Here is a 17,411-nt window from a genome sequence, read left to right as displayed (position 1 = left end):
AACCCCAGTTATTATTAGTATTTGGTTTTGTTTGTTTATATTCATGTGTTTCTGTATATATGCATGCTATATTCTGTTGCTTTCTTTTTGAAATTTTGTCTTAGCCTTTTACTCTTTGATTATAAGATTATGCAATATTAAATTTCTGTATTTTAAAAAGTCATTATTTTGAGATGCATATTTGCATCCATACTATACTTCAAACGCCTAATGAGGTAGTTGAATCATGAACGTGCAGTTGGTTCAAGTTCACATTATGTAAAATCAAACTCTCCTATGGATGTAAAACATGCATTAGGAGTTCTCTCTCTTTTTTTTAATCTTTAGTAATTTGTGAAGTTGTGGTAGAGAAGAAAAATAAATTAAATAGGCTTAAGTGTTAGGAGAACTTACTGTGCACTTCAGGCAACATTAATGGTGTTTTTCCCTTTTTTAGGATTCGCAGAGCAGGCAAGGAGGATATAGTATGCATCAGCTTCAGGGGAATAAGGAATATGGCAGTGAGAAGAAAGGTTATCTTTTAAAGAAGAGTGATGGGTATGTTCTTGGAGCACATAATACATAGTGAGAACTATTACTATGTTCATGCCCTGATTCTTTTATTGTTTTCTACTGTGGGTGCTTAAGGCAGATTCTCCTAATGCATATGCCACAAGTACTCAAGAATTTCATAGTTCAAATTTAAACACAGATCTTAATTATCACAAACAATCATAAAAAAGTAATATTAATAAGAAAGCTATTGTGTTTATACATCTCTAAAAGGCGATTAAGACCTTCATAAATCTCCAAGTTACTTTTGGTGAGGCATTTAGTAAAATTTTGACTGCATCTTTTTGTTTTTCAAGGCTAATCTTCTGAAAATGTTAATGGGATTAACATGTTTTGAAATCATGTCTAGTTACTGAATTTGTTGTTGTTGATGTTCTTATGTAGGTTAAGGAAAGTATGGCAAAGAAGAAAGTGCACTGTTAAAAATGGAATTCTTACCATATCACATGCAACGGTAAGATATTTTTATACCTTTTTATTAAAATAATAAGTTAACATTATCCTATCCCGGTGACTGTGTTGGTATTAATCTGCTGTTACAAAATAGATGCCGCTACTGTTTCCGATTGCTGAAGTTCTGTGGATTATCAGAAGTTGGGACTGACTTAGGACAGTATTGTTATACTTGCTCTGTTAAAATTTCCTAGTTTCTGCTGCTGACCACTAGTGGGAACAGTGCTTCAGGTTAAATAGCAGTACACCTGTTCTTACTATACCTTTGAGATATGGGATGTGATTCATATGAATAAAATGAAGTGTCTGCAGTGTAGCTGTCTGCATCAGAGCAAGATCCTGTAGACTCCTCTCAGCCATTGGGACGCTGATCAATGTAGTCAAAGGAGTCTAGGTAGATTTGGTCAGATGTCTTGTTATAAACTTAATTCTGGCTGTTGACTGTACTGGAAGAGCAATAACTAGCTTATACATAGATGTCTGTATTACAAATGTTTGAGTCCTACATAGTATGTTGATTGTTTAAAATATTTTAATGCCTACACATTTATTTTGTAAAACATTTAAAATCATTCCACTAATCAGAGTGAGAAAATAAGAATAAAGGCTAGTTTGAAATTAATTTCAAAACTTCCTGTGGACTTTATGAAGTGAGTGAACTCTTCTTTAGCCTTCTAAAATTTTTCTTCCAGTTTTCTTCCCCACGGCTATAGCTTATGACACTTGATTTAATACTTAAATGTATTTATCAGTAGTTTAATAAGAAAATGGCAGATACATAGAACAGACTTTTCAATGAATACTTCAACTGGTTTTGTTCGTAAGGATTGTCATGGTATTTCTGTGAAGCACATAATTTGGAAACTTGGGAAGTGTTTGATATTAGATGTTATTGATAGTCTGACAGATGAGTGAATGTGTTACTATTTTGAGTGCTTTCAACTAAAAGTGTGAAATTTTGGAAAGTTTTGATCATAATGAGTTCTGGGAATCAAGCATATATCTTATCTGAAGTATCTTCCTAGGAGTGCTAAATCATGAGGAAACAACAACATTATCATGGTGGACGCGGCCCTAAAACTCTCTTGTCAAGTGTGACACAAACTTGTTGCAAACAAGTAACTCCTGTTACTCTTGTTAAAGGAGATGGTCCCATTTCATCACCCTTTTTTCCCCTTCACCTCAAATTCCACTGATGGCCATGAGTATCAATGTCTAAAGTTAACTACCTGCCTTAAGCAAGTTAAAGGGAAATCACTACATTTTGTGCTGGAGTGTTAGGGTTTTTTAATGGCTAGGAAGATATCCTGCCTCCTTTGAGGAGTCATTTAGTCAAATTATTTATACGTAGGTTAGTAATGGTTCAGTTATTACCATTTTTTTAAAAAAAAAATCTCATATTGTCAAGCTCAAGGCTTGCCAATTTGAGAATTCTTTGAATTGCACTATTGATTGTAGTTTTCCTTTTCTTGTATGTAGCTGTGTAAAAGCACTCCATTTGCTCTTTTCTGTTGCAGTGCCAAGAGGAAAGTAATTTTCTTGTTTTCAAAGATGAAAAGTCCAGATCATGACAGTCTATTCAAGACTAAACTTTGAAAACTGAGACTTCAATCGCATATTTACTCCTTCAAGGAACTGTTGCTCCTTAAGTGTCAAAAATATTGTGTTGAACTTGTTCTGGCAAACGTTTGACAATGTGGGAAATGCACTTTGAGATTTTTTTATTTGTTTGCTGGTTTTGCATTACTTAATATATTGAGTTTACAATTTCTAACATGAACAACTTCCAAAACTCGGTTCGGAAGTATTTACTGATAACTGACATCTCATGTTCAGTTTATATCTGCCAGCTGTAGTAACTTTAATTCAGTATCTCTATGGTTTCTGATAAACCTATATAAACCCAAAATACTTCAGACATATTTAGTTATCGTATCTTAAGTAACCTAATTACAGCAGAGAATATTAGTAGCTGTATTTATTCCAAGTTCTGAAACCTCCAGCTCTCCAGCTTCTCACTTCCCTTTTAAAGTTTTATATCTTTAATTTATTTAAAATGGGAGGAAAATTGGAATATGGGCATGCAGTAATGACAAATTGCATTATAGTTTTACAGTTGTTTATGAAATACAATAAAAAACTTCAGTATTAGCATATTCTAAATTAAGGTTTATTCCTGTAATCCTTTTCAAATAATCAAGAAGAGATGCCACAAAGATTTTAAATTTGTTTAGATTCAGCAATCTGTCAATCCTGACAGACTAGGTCAGACAAAGTCATACTGGTCTCAAGTGTTTTGAGGGTGTACATGTATGCATGCCGATGCTTTAAATTAATATCATACATGCCCACTCCCCAGAAAGGAAAAATAATCCTAAATCAAGACATTTTTAAAGTAAAATAAATTTTCTTTTTAGTCCAACAGGCAACCAGCTAAACTGAATTTATTGACCTGCCAGGTGAAGCCAAATGCTGAAGATAAGAAGTCTTTTGATCTAATATCACGTATGTAACAACTATAGTACCATCCTGCATTATGTGGGATTTCTAAAAATTTCTTTACAAGATACTGTGAGTAAAAACAAGGCTACGGTTTAAAATTCAGGTCTGTATCTAGATCCATGCAGTACCTCATGAGTGTTCAGATCCCTCCAGTTTTGAAGATGGGTTGAATGGACAAATGAGTAATGAACCATTTTTGTGTATATGTGTGACAAAATACTGTTCATTTGTGACAAACCATGAGATGCAGCATATGTGCTGTTCTCCTGAGTTCAGAGAGGTGTTGAACAGCTTAGTTGGAGCATGCATCAGCTATATCCACCAGGAAATGGACAAGACCTTCAGCTTCACCTTGTTTTTCTTTCATTATCTGTTCTGCTTTTTGAGTGCAATTTGAGGGGTTGAGGAAGGCAAGGAGAACCCAATTTCTCTTGTTCTCTTAACCTCCTTTTAAAATATGCTTCTGTTTGTCTAAAATTGATATTGACTTGTCTTCTCGGTGTTAAAGCTCCTGTGAATTCCCTTCTCCGCATTTTGGTCTTGTATAGCAGGCATTTGTATCCAGTCTGATTTTAAAAACACTTTTGAAGTTGAGTCATCAACTTACTGTTTTCAGTCTTTACATTTATAGCATGAAACAACAAACAGTGCCAACATTCTGTATTTACAAGGACAGTCTATGAAATCTTTGAATGTGATGGATAATACCCAGTTGCCATCTCTCATCTTTTGGTTAGCATAAAGAAGTTTCTTAACCCAAATGGAGGGAAAAGTATATAATGAGAACAAATTAATTTTGCCCTTTTCTGCTACTTATATTTCAGATTTCACTTTGGAAGGGAAAAACTTGATTCATATGCTTATTTTTCTTTAATATTTCTAAATACTTTTCTAAATTCTAAATTCTAAAGACTTTTTAAATAATTACATTTGGTGTAAATCAAAATTCACAATTTCATCTCTGTTTTTTTTTTAGAATTGTTTTCCATAGCTATGAATAAAGTATTAATGTTGCTGGTTAAGAGCATTTGCTGTTGAAGGCTTTAGTTTCCAAAGAGGTTTTAGTAACAAATGTGTAAGTATTTTAAAATTTATCATGTGCCAAATGAAAAGATGTATGTATTTATTTCAGATAACAGAACATACCACTTTCAAGCAGAAGATGAGCAGGAATACGTAGCGTAAGAATGTTTACATTTTTTTCAAGTTTGTTTTGCCAATAGAGGTGTATAAAATCACACATAACACTGGAAATAGTTTTCTCAGTTAAAGCAAAAGTAGTGCCTACTGTCTGTTTTTTCTGCTGTTGTGAATCTGTAAATGTAAACTATGTTGTGTCACACTACAGGGCTCTTTGAAAACCTTGTAACATTAAAAACAAAACCAAAACCCAACTCAACCAACCAAAACCCCATTTAGATTGTGTACCCTGCTAGTACATGGTTTGTGTGCAGTTGCTTGACATAATATAGTAGATCAGGTTATTAGGGTTCAAATGAAATATTTTTAAATTCTTCTTAAATCTTCTGTGTCAATCCTCTTTTGCAGTTACTTCTTTTCCTTCTGATCCTACTTTTTCTTTTAAATTAAAAATGATAAATAGGTAAAAGATCTCCATATAACGAGATCCATATAATATTTACAGGTAATGCATCTTTTCTACTGTAGGCCTAGAAATAAACAGCAAAGCGGATCTCTTTGAGATTTGTGTACTTCAGAATCCAGTAACGTGCTTCATTAAGTCATGTTGCCAACCAGATTATTTCCTTTAAAACAATCTTTCTTTCCTGCTACATCAGAACTACTTCTTGTTCTGAGAACCACATACCACTTTTTTCCTCCTGAATATTGCTATCGATGTCATCAAATGCTCATCACCTGACAATTCTAGGAATAAAGTTACTAGCAAAGAGGGCAGCAAGCCTGAGCCTTCCAGGCTGCCTCATTCTTCAGGACTGTTGTGCTCTTTTGATACATGTCCATATTCTAATGGAAGACTGTGGTGTTCCATGTGTATTTTAAAGGTACAGGGAATGTTTGTAGGGTATTTCAGTTGTTTGGTAGTGTTGGGAGGCAACAACATTGACGTTGTGAGGCATGGGTGAAATGAGAAGGCTGGAGACTTCTTTGTCAGGCAGCTGTTTTCTTCCAGAGTCTCCCACAGCTTTATGTTGACTTTTAGAGTGCAAAGCTGACTTGTTAGTCTTGCTTACTGCATTCATTCTGGAACTTAATTATTCCAGTAATTTTCTGAGTCAAGAAGAAAATACTGTTTTTTCTGATCAGTAATGCGCTTGATGAGTCATAAGTTTTTGTGTCTCTGCCATAAACTAGTTTTTACTATATTTGTTGGTTGAAAAGGTGAAGTTTGTTGTTTCTTTTTTTGGTCTTAGCGCATGAGCATTGTAGGGAGAGAATACATTAGTAACATATTTTTTCTGATTGGCAGGTCAATAAATTTAGTTTAGCTGACTGCCTGTTGGACTGTTTTGAAATTCCGGGCTGGTTTTGTTTCCAATTATCATAGAATCGTTATGGTTGGAAGAGACCTCAAAGATCATCAAGTCCAACCTTCTGCCCAACGCCACCATGCCCACTAAACCCACTAAACCATGTCTCAAAGAAGCATAGTTCCCATTTGTTTACCAGTGAAGTATGGTTTGTCACTTTAAAATCCAATGGCTGAGAAAGTGTCTTGTACTGGAATACAGATTCACAGAATGTCTCAAGTTGGAAGGGATGCATAAGTATCATTGAGTCCAAATCCCTGCTCCTCACAGGACTACCTAAAACTAAACTATATGACTAAGAGCATCATCCAGACGCTTCCTAATGTCCAATCTGAACTTCCCCTCACGCAGCTTCATTCCATTTCCTTATGTCCTATGAGTGGTCACCAGAGAGAGGAGATCAGCACCTCCCCCTCTGCTGCCCTCTACAATGAGGTCACCCCTCAGCCTTTTCTTTTCCAAGCTGAACAAGCCAAGTGACCTCAGCCACTCCTCATAAGTCTTGCCCTCGCGGCCTTTCACCATCTTGTCCACCCTCCTCTGAACACACTCTAATAGTTCAATGTCCTCCTCATATTGAGGTGCCCAAAACTGCACACTGTACTTGAGCTGGGGCCACACCATTGCAGTGTAGAGTGGACTGTAGTATTTTTATGTTGCTGTAAGTTTAAAAAGTTTGATTTAGCTAAAGACATTAGTTGCATTGAAGTGTTGGAATATGCAGACAAACTAATAGATGCCAAGTGTATTTTGCCTGTATTGACACTGTAAGCTACCAACAAAAAGGTATTATCATGCTACTCAGACAAGTGTTCTGTTTCAGAAAATTACTAAATGACCCACATAATGGTATGTACCTTGAGATGCACATGGAAACTTACTTTCTTTTTTCTTGAGGAAAATTTCTGTAGTATCTTTAGTTAATTGAAGTTCATGAACCAGAATGACTGTTAATGTTAATATAACCAAATGTTCTGTTTTTCTTGTGCAGCCACTAAGTAGATCCTAAATAGCTTTATTATCATTATCTAAGGTGTCACGCGCACAGCACCCTTTCACTTCCAACCTTATTGATTTAAGAACATTCTGCAGGAACTATGTGATGCAGCTCCTCAGTTAGACTTGTCATCCTCTTGTTTCAATTTCCACTTGACTTGTATATGTGTGCCTCTCTCTTGACCCTTTCTTCTCCATCTTGTATTTTGTCCACCCAGTTTTAGTGCTCCCTCTGCTCTGTCATTTTTTCTTTGTGCATAAATTGAAAAATAAGTGCATAAATAGGTTTTCAAATCACTTTCCTTCCAGACTCGCATCTAAATAGAGAAAAAAGCAAGATGTTTTTCATTATAGTCTAGTTAACTGACCTTGCATACATTTTCCTAGTGATAATTTTAAACTGCTTCCATAAATAGTTCCTTAAGCTACTTAAAAATAATGTTAAAAAGCAGATGGCTTAAAATACAGATCGCTGAAACCTACATTCTGTTACAGGTTTATTACTGCCTCCCCTCATACATTTCCTTTAGTCCAGTGCATGTCTTGATTTTTATCCAGCCAGCTGTCTGTTGACCTTTAATTACTGCTTAACTGTCCTTCAAAATTCTCAGTGGATTATTAGTTTCTGTAGTAGTTGAAGTACAGTGTGTGTGAGGTGGGGGGAGTGTGTCTATGTGTGTGTGTATATGTATATATTCATGTGTATATTATAAGAAGCTTAACCCCAGATCTCAAAAATAACCAGATTTATTTTTTTTAACAAATACAATAATAGGTGCTTTCTGCTTTTTCATAATTGTGGATAGGGCCAAACATACTCCGAGCAAGACCTTTTAGTTCTTTTCTGCCCTCTTTTTGAAGGTCAAGAGTATATACATTTCTGTAGGAAACGCCTGGATTATAAATAATGCTAGATTCAGAAATTTTGCTGTGAAGAAACACACATCTAACTTCAGTCTAGTGTTTAGCAACAGTCTTCAGGCATTTTTTACTTTGGGAAGACTGAGATGGAAGGTCTTGATATGATCTGTTGCTTCTCCCATACAAAAAAGTTGTTTCTGAATATTTGAAAAATATTATGTTATTCTTGTTCTGTTTATGCATTTACCTGGAAACAACAATGTTGCAATAGCAATTGTCAGAAGAGACAGAGATAAAAATTTGTTACAAACCGAAAAAGCTATTAGCCTAGTTGTTACTGGGGCAGAGGGGGGAAAGGGCTTTTGTTGGCTTAGAAACACTGAAGAAAAATAAGAGGAATCTGAGTGAGAATCTGGTCCTCCTGAGACTAACGAATACTTCTGTTTCCTTCATTGGATCCAGAAGTCACCCAGGATGCCAGATTTTTGTTTAGCCTTGTGAGTTTCTTCAAAACGGAATCTCCAGCAAACAAAATAACTTAAAGTATCATAAGAAACTGCTGGGATCCAGCGAAAGGAGTGTAGTAGAAGATTGGACAACCTTTCTTACTGTATTAGATAGAAGACAATGCAATTCTGTAAGACTTGAGTAATTTTTAAATTATGTGAAAGAACACTCCAAAATACTACCAGAAGGTTTTTGACTCGTAGCTTGACACTGGTATTATGAAATAAAGCAAATACATTTTTATTTTTTTTTTTAAAAAAAAGGAAGGGAAAAAAAAAGACTAGTACAGATAAGAAAAAGAGGAAGAACAGCAATCATAAGGCAGTTTTTATAAACTGTTGACATTGAATTAGTATACTGTATTTACTGATTTGAATAGTTTCTTTTTGAGTGTACAGCCTGCCAGGAAGGCCTGGTGACCAACTGGGGACCTCTTGTATAAACAGCACCACTCATTAAGAATGTGTCTGTTGTTGTGCTTGTGTTAAATGGGCCTTGCTGCTGGTGTCTGGGAAGAGCTGTCACTGTGATGCCTCTTGCTCTGGCTGTCTCACAGATGACACCAGTGACATGCAGCCTTGCACGCTGGGTTCCTTCTAGCTGAGGAAATGCAACCAAAATAAGTTATTGCTGTTAGAGTTTAGGAACTCATAATATGGAAATCTATATCGAACTAACAGCTGGCTCAGTCATGTTGTGTTTATGTGAATTGCATCTAATAATTTTTTAATTGTTACTGTATAGTTGAGTTTTATTCAAATTCTGCCTTTTTAACAAACTAATCAAATTGTAACCCTGAAAGAAATTGTCAACAAATGTCAGAATAAATGTTGTCTGAGTTTAATTATTATTTTACTCTGTGTGTTTAACCAAACACTACTATAATATTAGAAGCAAGACACTGCCACCTCTTTTTTTTAACATTGGATTTAATCAGAAAAATTGCAGAAGTATGCCATCTAGCGTGGGTTCTTATACTTCAGCATGTAACTGGAGAGAGAGAGATTAATGTAAATATATTGTTTTCAGCATTTAAACTATGGAGCAAAATTGTTTTCAAACCTTTCAATTTCTCATTTATTTGTGAGGTTGATTTTCCAATAATTTTTTAAGCATTTTCTTTTAAGTTCCCAGATTATTCTCTGCCCATTAAAATTTAAAAAACGTATGTGTACAAAGTATATAATATACAGTGACCATATACCAGTTCAGGCTCTGATTCTGTATTGCAAGATTATATACATACATTTCCCTCTGAAATCCTTTAAAGTTTATCTTTACATTATTATTTCAGTGAGAAATTATTAATTTCAATCTGAAGTTCTCTTTGTTTAGATTGCTATAGCCATTTTAGCACATTTCAGAAGATTGGTGATTGCAGATAATTGGGATATTGTAAAGAGGAAATGGATTGAGGACACTGCCAATTTAAAGTATTTCTGTGTAAAAAAATGAAAAAGTGTATTTGCAGTACATCTAAAGACATCTAAAATCACTGTACCTGGGAGTATGTATTTTTAACTTGCTTTTTTTTCTAAATTAGGCAACACTGCATCTGCAATGTGCTTGTCCTTAGTATAACTGCTTTCCCCTCTTTACTTCCACCTGTAGGGCAGCAGCCACTGAGAGGTTTTTTTTGTTTGTTTTTAATTAAAACTTCATCATGTAAACAAAAGCTTGCAGAGTGGTTGGGAGGGTAGGGGGAACTCATGCCTGAAATATCATTAAAGAGTCTTGATTTGTTGCAGTCAACAGTTGCTCTTAAAATTTGATGTTGACTATCAATATTGTTAGTCTCCTGTCCTCTTCTCTTCCTTACCCTGTTGGTTGCCATGGCAGTTTTCATTAATTTGAACATTACAGTCTGACTCTGGTTAGTGCACCGAGACCTGCCTTTTGAAAGACAACTAGACATCGACACATTCAAAAGTGCGCTTGCTGTCTCCTCTCTGGAGAGAGATGCACACTAGAGAAAGCAGTGGTTATAATTTTGCACTTTAAAAATGGGATAGACTTCAGGAAGATCTTGGGTACCTACTTTTAAAACAGTTAAATTTACAGGAGCTTAATTGCACCCTTTCTCTTCCAGAGCTTCTGCTTATTTGAGGAACCTGAGAAGTGTACTGCTTTGTTTTTAAAATTGTTCACCAAAGGGACCTTAGAATTAAGACTTTTTCTCTTTGTGTTTCTCATTATTACTTACCTTTTCTCGAATCTTTCCTTTCCATCTCTCTCTTTTCTCCCACTCAGTCTCCCACAATCGCGTCCTTCCCTGTATTCCCACTAATATTTTGTTCCTGGCAAACTTTCTACAGTTAATAGATTAACTTATGTTTGCAAATGCAGATCTTCATTAAGGTCTTTATCTTGTGCTAGATGGATATCAGTATTGACTAACAGCAAAGAAGAAGCATTAAATATGGCATTCCGTGGAGAGCAGAGCACAGGGGAAAACAGTTTAGAGGATCTGACAAAAGCCATTATTGATGACATACAGAGATTACCCGGAAATGAAGTCTGTTGTGATTGTGGCTCACCAGGTATCTCAATTTGTTAATGTCATCAACTTCTTGTTGGGAGCAAAGTAATTTCTTTAAAGAAGTGTTTGTAGAGTGCAAACTAATTTTCTGAGTGATGTGTTGATCAGTCTTCATCTGTTTTTAAAAGAACAAATATGACTTCCACACGTTAGTTCTGTTTAATTCACTAAAATATTTTTGTGTGTTGTCTGTGCTTACTTCCAGCAGTTCAAGCCCCTCTGGAGTTTGAACTGTTCTTGTTGCACTGTCTCTAGATGCTTGTTGCACTTGAATGGAAGTTGCTTGGCATCACTGATCCTGTGCATGCTACTAAGTAGAAGTGAGTAATGCTTAGACGATGATTGTCGAAAAAATGACCTTGCCAGGATCTTACTCTGAGTTTTTATCTTGGCATGAGACTACTGGAATTGCAGTATCAAAAATATTCAGAGGTGGAATAAGTAGTCTTACGCAAAGAATGAGACCCAGAGTTGGAATCCTAGCAGATAATATCTTCAGAAGTACAGCGTTACAGGTCAGTTATATGTCACTTAGAGCTTGAGGAAAGTCAGCTTGTCATAGTACTACTGAATTGATTTGGTAGTTGGCAGCTGTTACAGCTTTCAGATCTAAAGAGACACTTCAAGAAGATGATGTTCATTTGGAACTGAGTAGATAGTATGTGTCTTGAAGATGCTTACTGATGCAGAACTGATCCAACTAAGAAACACCTAGGTAAAAATACAAAGTGGAATTATGTCAAATCCTGGAATTGGTTCATTCAATTATTTCATCATGTAAAGCTACAGAAACTTTGGATTACAGTTCTTATGCATCTTTTAGTTTATAGTGAAGTTTTAAGCTTCACTCCTGCACCCCAGCTTGCTGCTTTAAAACTCTTGACTTAATGCTTTATCAGTTACTATCTAAGATTAAGGAAGAGGTTAATTTGAAGATATGTGTACAAAATATATCTGGAGCTTTTTCTTTTTCTTAAAAACTGGTCTTGCTTCTTATGTAGCATTCATAGTATAAGATCTATTCTAATCCTACATGCAGATCTCTTCCATGACAGCAATTTTTTTTTTTTTTTCTGGACTAGCCAGCATTCCTTAAATTTTCTACAACATACTACTATTTTAGCTATTGGAAAAGGCTCTGGTTAATCTTTTATGAAGAAAGATGATTTAAAGCTTAAGAAGTAAAGATTAAAACTTCAGAGGTTGCCAACAGTGGAATTTAGGAGATCTGCTTCTTTTAAAAACAGGAAACAAAAGCCTTATCTTCTTTCTACAAGAAACAAATCTTAAATGTATTCAAATAAGGTCATTTGGTATGGATTTATAAGTCTAAATTCAGTGCCTTTGGGACTGTCCCTAAATCTGATAAACTTAATTTCATTGGTAGCAATTTGTGCTGCACTGCACAAATTTGCACTGCAGCTTGGAGAAAAGTATGGAATATTCTTAGTTTATTTCGATTTGTTAAAACATTAAATGAGGAATCATTTCAGAATACATTGGGATTTCTTACCACCATTGAAAACCTTTTCTTGGACTTTGATTAAATGCTACATTTTTCAATTCTACAGATCCAACATGGCTGTCAACTAATTTGGGCATTTTAACCTGCATTGAGTGTTCTGGAATACACAGAGAAATGGGTGTCCATATTTCTCGAATCCAGTCTTTGGAATTAGACAAATTAGGAACATCTGAACTCTTGGTAAGTTTCTTTAATTTGGAATTTTTTTTTAGTCAAATGTTGACCTGTATGTAGGAAACATTCAGGTGTATAATTTACGGTTAATTTTTTTTCAAGGTATGGATTTTGCAGAATGTCATCTTCATATTTTCATATGTATCTTATGGGAGGGTTTTTACTATTATGTATTATTGATGCTTTTGACCACTTGTCACTTTTCATGTTCATTTCCTGAGATTTTTCAGAATGAATATTGACATCCATTGTGAATATTGTCATCAGAATTTTGCCTCTCATTAGCTGATCTTGACCCTAAATCAGGGCAATCTAAAATCTCACGTGATTAAAAAAGAAATGAATGCTAATTTAGCTTGACAAATGAGAATTTTGATGGAAGAAACCCTGTAACATTAAAGTTATGAAAGGAATTTGATGTGAGACTACAAAAAAAAAGGGAAGAAGAAAAAATACAAACAAACCAAAAATGAGTTACAGCAGGTTTATCTCCCCAGCTATGTTTGGCCTGTGAAAAGACACTTGTTACAGAAATTTTGAATGGGAAAATTGAGAGAAGATAGAAGGCAATTCTGGATTTGTGTATACGTTTAATGTTAGCACTAGTACTCTTTTCGAAATCTCAAGTAGTTTGCAAAGTTACTATTCATTTAAATCACATTTTAGTAAGCATGACTTTCCAGTCGATCTGAGCTTCTTTCCAAAAGTAACTTCCTGATCAGTGTACTAGCACTGTTTCAATGCTGCTAGTTCCCCATTCTGTTTTGATATTGGAGGCAGATTGTCTTGAGATACAAATAATTAACTGTGACTGTGAAGCCTGTTGTACAAGTTCTGGGATGATAGGATTCACGCTTTATATTTAGATGTAATCACCGTGCTTTAATTTTGTAATCCTGTATGTTCCATCTTTTATTAATAGTGTGGAAAATGCACATTAATAGTCCAGTTCTTAGGTTGCTGTTAGACCCAAAAAACTCCCACCCTCTTTTTTTTTTTTTTTCTTATTGCAGCTGGCCAAGAATGTAGGAAATACTAGTTTTAATGATATTATGGAAGGGAATTTACCTAGTCCTTCACCTAAACCCAGTCCATCAAGTGATATGTAAGTTTTGAATGTCTCAATTCTTTAACATTAAGATTACTGTGGAATATATCTGTGATATAAAATGTCTTAAACGGTAACCAAACTAGAGGAGGGCTAGGATGGCAGAAGACTGGGGTTTTATTACTCCAACTGTGGAGTTTCTTAGATGTTCAGTCTCTTGTCATGTAGTCACAGTTTAGCTACCTCAGCTTCTCAGTGTAGAAAACTGTGGGTTTGTGTTTCAAGATTCATTATTTTGAATCTTGAATGTTTTTGAGTTTTGTGGTATACCCTCAGGTGATAAACACAGTGGGGACTAAATGACGCTAGCTTCAGGTACTGTCTTAAGATGGTGATGAGCTTTTTCTTCCTTTCCCTGATGTACGAGAGCATAACAGATGTGGTTTAGCCACAGAAGACCTTTTAACCTATTATGCTTTTTTCTAGCTGACTCACTATTTTTTCTCTTACCCTGTTTTTAGCATGTATTTGTGAGAAATCACACTTCGGGCATTTTTTTTTCTTTGGTCTTAGTCCCCAGTCAATGTGATTTTTGTATGTAACAAGAGGGCAGGATAAAATTGACTATGTACTTTGTTTTGGGCTTGTCTGCAAGAGAGACACGCATTATAATAGTAGCACAGTCTTTATCAGATAGTTTTCCTCTTCCCTTCTCAGCTCCTGAGTTAGGCAAGGTGATTTTAAATATAAATCATTGACTGATATATCTAAAAATTTCTAAACCAACCTCTATTTTCACACCCCACAGGACTGCACGTAAAGAATTTATCACTGCTAAATATGTAGATCATAAGTTCTCTAGGAAGACTTGTGCATCTGCAGCAGCTAAACTGAATGAATTACTTGAGGCTGTCAAATCCAGGGATTTACTTGCACTAATTCAAGTCTATGCAGAGGGAGTAGAGCTAATGGAGCCACTGTTAGAGCCTGGACAGGTAAGCTTATCAGGTAAACAAAGCAGAATATTTTAAATAATGTATGTTTGTAAAATATCCAGGACATGGGGCTGCTACCTTAGATGCTAAAACAAGAGAAGTAACAAGATGAAAATGGTGGGATTTTTCTTCCTTTCCTTAATGTAGCATTCTTGTAGGGAGGGAAAAGAATCTGTTGTCATCAATGGATCTAAAGGAGTGTGAAATGCAATAGTAGTAACATACACCATTCTAGGTGCAGCTATAGTGTGTTGAAAAGCACATGATCTGCAGTATGTTTCTTTTAGGAAAAGTCTGAGAGAGGGGGCTTGAATTGATAACCCAAGGTCACCTGATATCATAGAGAGTATCATATCTGCTTTTAAAGTAGTTGCTGAAGGAACACATTATTGACTCTAAACAAGTCTCCGTTTACTCTATATGACGAGAGAGTAAATCTGATGCCTTCACAGCTTCTAACAAAACATTTACAGAAGAACAATTTCTTTCAACCAGGAAGAGAATTTTTTTTTTTTAAAGTTCTGAATACTTGATCTTCCTTCTGAAGGCAGTAACAGTTTTTTGGAAAAATTAGTCCAGGTTGACCTCAAGTATCCATGCAGAAATGTTGCTCAAGAGCAACATAACCTATTTTTATATACAATTGATGCTATGTAACCACTTGGCAATATTTTCTCCCATTACTTCTGAACCCAACTTAGAGAGATCTCAGAGAATGTTTTCAACAAGTTATGTGAAAATGGCTAACTTGGCAAAGGACAGAGTGCCTGTCTGTATTGAGTGGAGGGAATATAGTCTCAGTACTTGAGACATGACAGAGTGCTTATCATGGAAACACATTACAGATTCTGTAACTACAAGGTAAACTTTCTGTATTTGTCATCCATAGCAGTTACCAGAGAATTAGCTCCTTAGCGTTTCTCAGCTATTACAGTCAGTGATACTTAGAAAGGTCTGAACACCAATTGAAATGTAGTTTGCAGGTAGACATTTATAGCAGCCTTCTCCACTGTAAATTCTCTGATGTTTAATAAAGACTTTTTTTTTTAGAAGTTGTAACTTTTATTCTACATATATGTACTGTAATATACTTTTTTCCTTAAATGTCCTTTATGATCAATAGGAGTTAATGAAATCTGGGTTTAGATTAATTTCTCATGCAACTTTTAAACTGAATTGAACAGCATTGATATTTTCATTTAAATGCATTAATGCATATATTATATGTATAGAAAATAAATTATGATTCAGTTTAAGTTCAACAAGGGGAAACCCTATATCTGGGGAGGAACAACCCCACGCACCAATATATGCTGGGAACCACCCAGCTGAAAAGCAGCTTGGCAGAAAAGACCTGGGCGTCTTGGTGGACGCCAAGTTGAACATGAGCCAGCAGTGTGCCCTTGTGGCAAAGAAAGCCAATGGTATCCCAAGCTGCCAGGCATCACTAGACAAAGTATTGCCAGCAGGTCAAGGGAGGTGATCCTTCCTCTCTGCTCAGCACTGATGAGGCCACAGCTGGAATACTGTGTCCAGTTCTGGGCTCCCCAGTACAAGAGAGACTTGGACATACTGGAGAGAATGCAACGAAGGGCCACAAAGATGTTTAAAAGCCTGGAGCACCTGACATATGAGGAAAGGCTGAGAGATCTGGGACTCTTCAGCCTGGAGAAGAGAAGACTCAGGGGGATCTCATCAATGTATATAAATACCTGAAGGGAAGGTGCAAAGAAGACAGAGCCAGGCTGTTTTCAGTAGTGCCCAATGACACGACCAGAGGTAATAGGCACAAACTGAAGCATAGGAGGTTCCCTCTGAACATCAGGAAACTTCCCCCCCCACTACCACCATTGTGAGGGTGACCAAGTACTGGCACAGGTTGCCCAGGGAGGTTGTGGAGTCTCTATCCTTGGAGATAGTCAAAAAGCCATCTGGACATGGTCCTGGGCAGGTGGCTCTAGATGGCCCTGCTTGGGCAGGGAGGTTGGATGAGATGACCTCCACAGGTCCCTTCCGACTTCAACCATTCTGTGATTCATTGTATGTAGGACTATGATTTTGTGGGGTTTTTCCCTGATTTTGTAGGAAATAGTGTTGTGGCTATGCTTGGTGCTCACCAAGGTGTCATAAAGCAACAAGTATTGTAAACTCGGATTGCTTGACAGGATCCCTTTTAGTTACTAGTGGCTAAAATGGTAAAGGCTCCTCAGGACTGTTCCATCCAGCTGTGAAAAAGGGAAGACTGGTTTTGAGAAAGCGATGATCTCAGAAAGTGTGATGCCATTTCCTTTGAAGCACATCGTGTCTTTTAGAGATCAGAAAGGCAATAACTGCCTTTCATCATAATTTCCTAATAAAATTTTTCTATTGAAAGACTTGTTGTAACAGAGTGAGTGACATATATTTTGGTAGGTCTGATATTATAAGCTTTGCAGAAATAAGACACAAAAATCTAACTTGTATTTACATGTGTTTAGGAGCCAGGTGAAACAGCACTTCATTTAGCAGTCCGGACTGCTGACCAAACCTCTCTCCATCTGGTTGACTTCCTTGTACAAAACTGGTATGGATTGCTCATTTTTCCTTAAATTGTGCATTAAAAATATAGATGTTCAGAGCTATCCTTGCAGTACTTTGGACAGTGTGTGCTCATCACTTATAATCATTCTCCTTAGATAAGTTTCAAAAGAGCATAACTTAATACCTTTGAGTTGACCTTTGTACTCCTAATGAGGAGAGAGAGGGAAAG

The 17,411-nt window shown here is 36.0% G+C and overlaps 1 protein-coding gene across 1 annotated transcript in view; it reads left to right on the top strand.

Annotated features, from left to right (window-relative positions):
* Positions 1-436: 436 nt before the first annotated feature.
* Positions 437-17,411, top strand: part of ASAP1 (ArfGAP with SH3 domain, ankyrin repeat and PH domain 1) — a gene marked incomplete at its 5' end in the record, with an annotated part of 51,578 nt that continues 34,603 nt past the window's right edge. Inside the window, 9 exons of the mRNA XM_009704734.1 lie at positions 437-537; positions 937-1,006; positions 3,423-3,510; positions 4,640-4,688; positions 10,758-10,921; positions 12,492-12,625; positions 13,633-13,724; positions 14,476-14,662; positions 17,140-17,225. Of these exons, the coding sequence (XP_009703036.1) occupies positions 437-537; positions 937-1,006; positions 3,423-3,510; positions 4,640-4,688; positions 10,758-10,921; positions 12,492-12,625; positions 13,633-13,724; positions 14,476-14,662; positions 17,140-17,225 (971 nt within the window). The remainder of the gene's footprint in view (positions 538-936; positions 1,007-3,422; positions 3,511-4,639; positions 4,689-10,757; positions 10,922-12,491; positions 12,626-13,632; positions 13,725-14,475; positions 14,663-17,139; positions 17,226-17,411) is intronic.

Source organism: Cariama cristata, unplaced genomic scaffold, assembly GCF_000690535.1.
Source record: "Cariama cristata isolate BGI_N322 unplaced genomic scaffold, ASM69053v1 scaffold7207, whole genome shotgun sequence".
NCBI lineage: Eukaryota > Metazoa > Chordata > Aves > Cariamiformes > Cariamidae > Cariama > Cariama cristata.
Note: the sequence above shows the minus strand (reverse complement) of the source record. Positions and strands in the feature narration are given on the sequence as shown.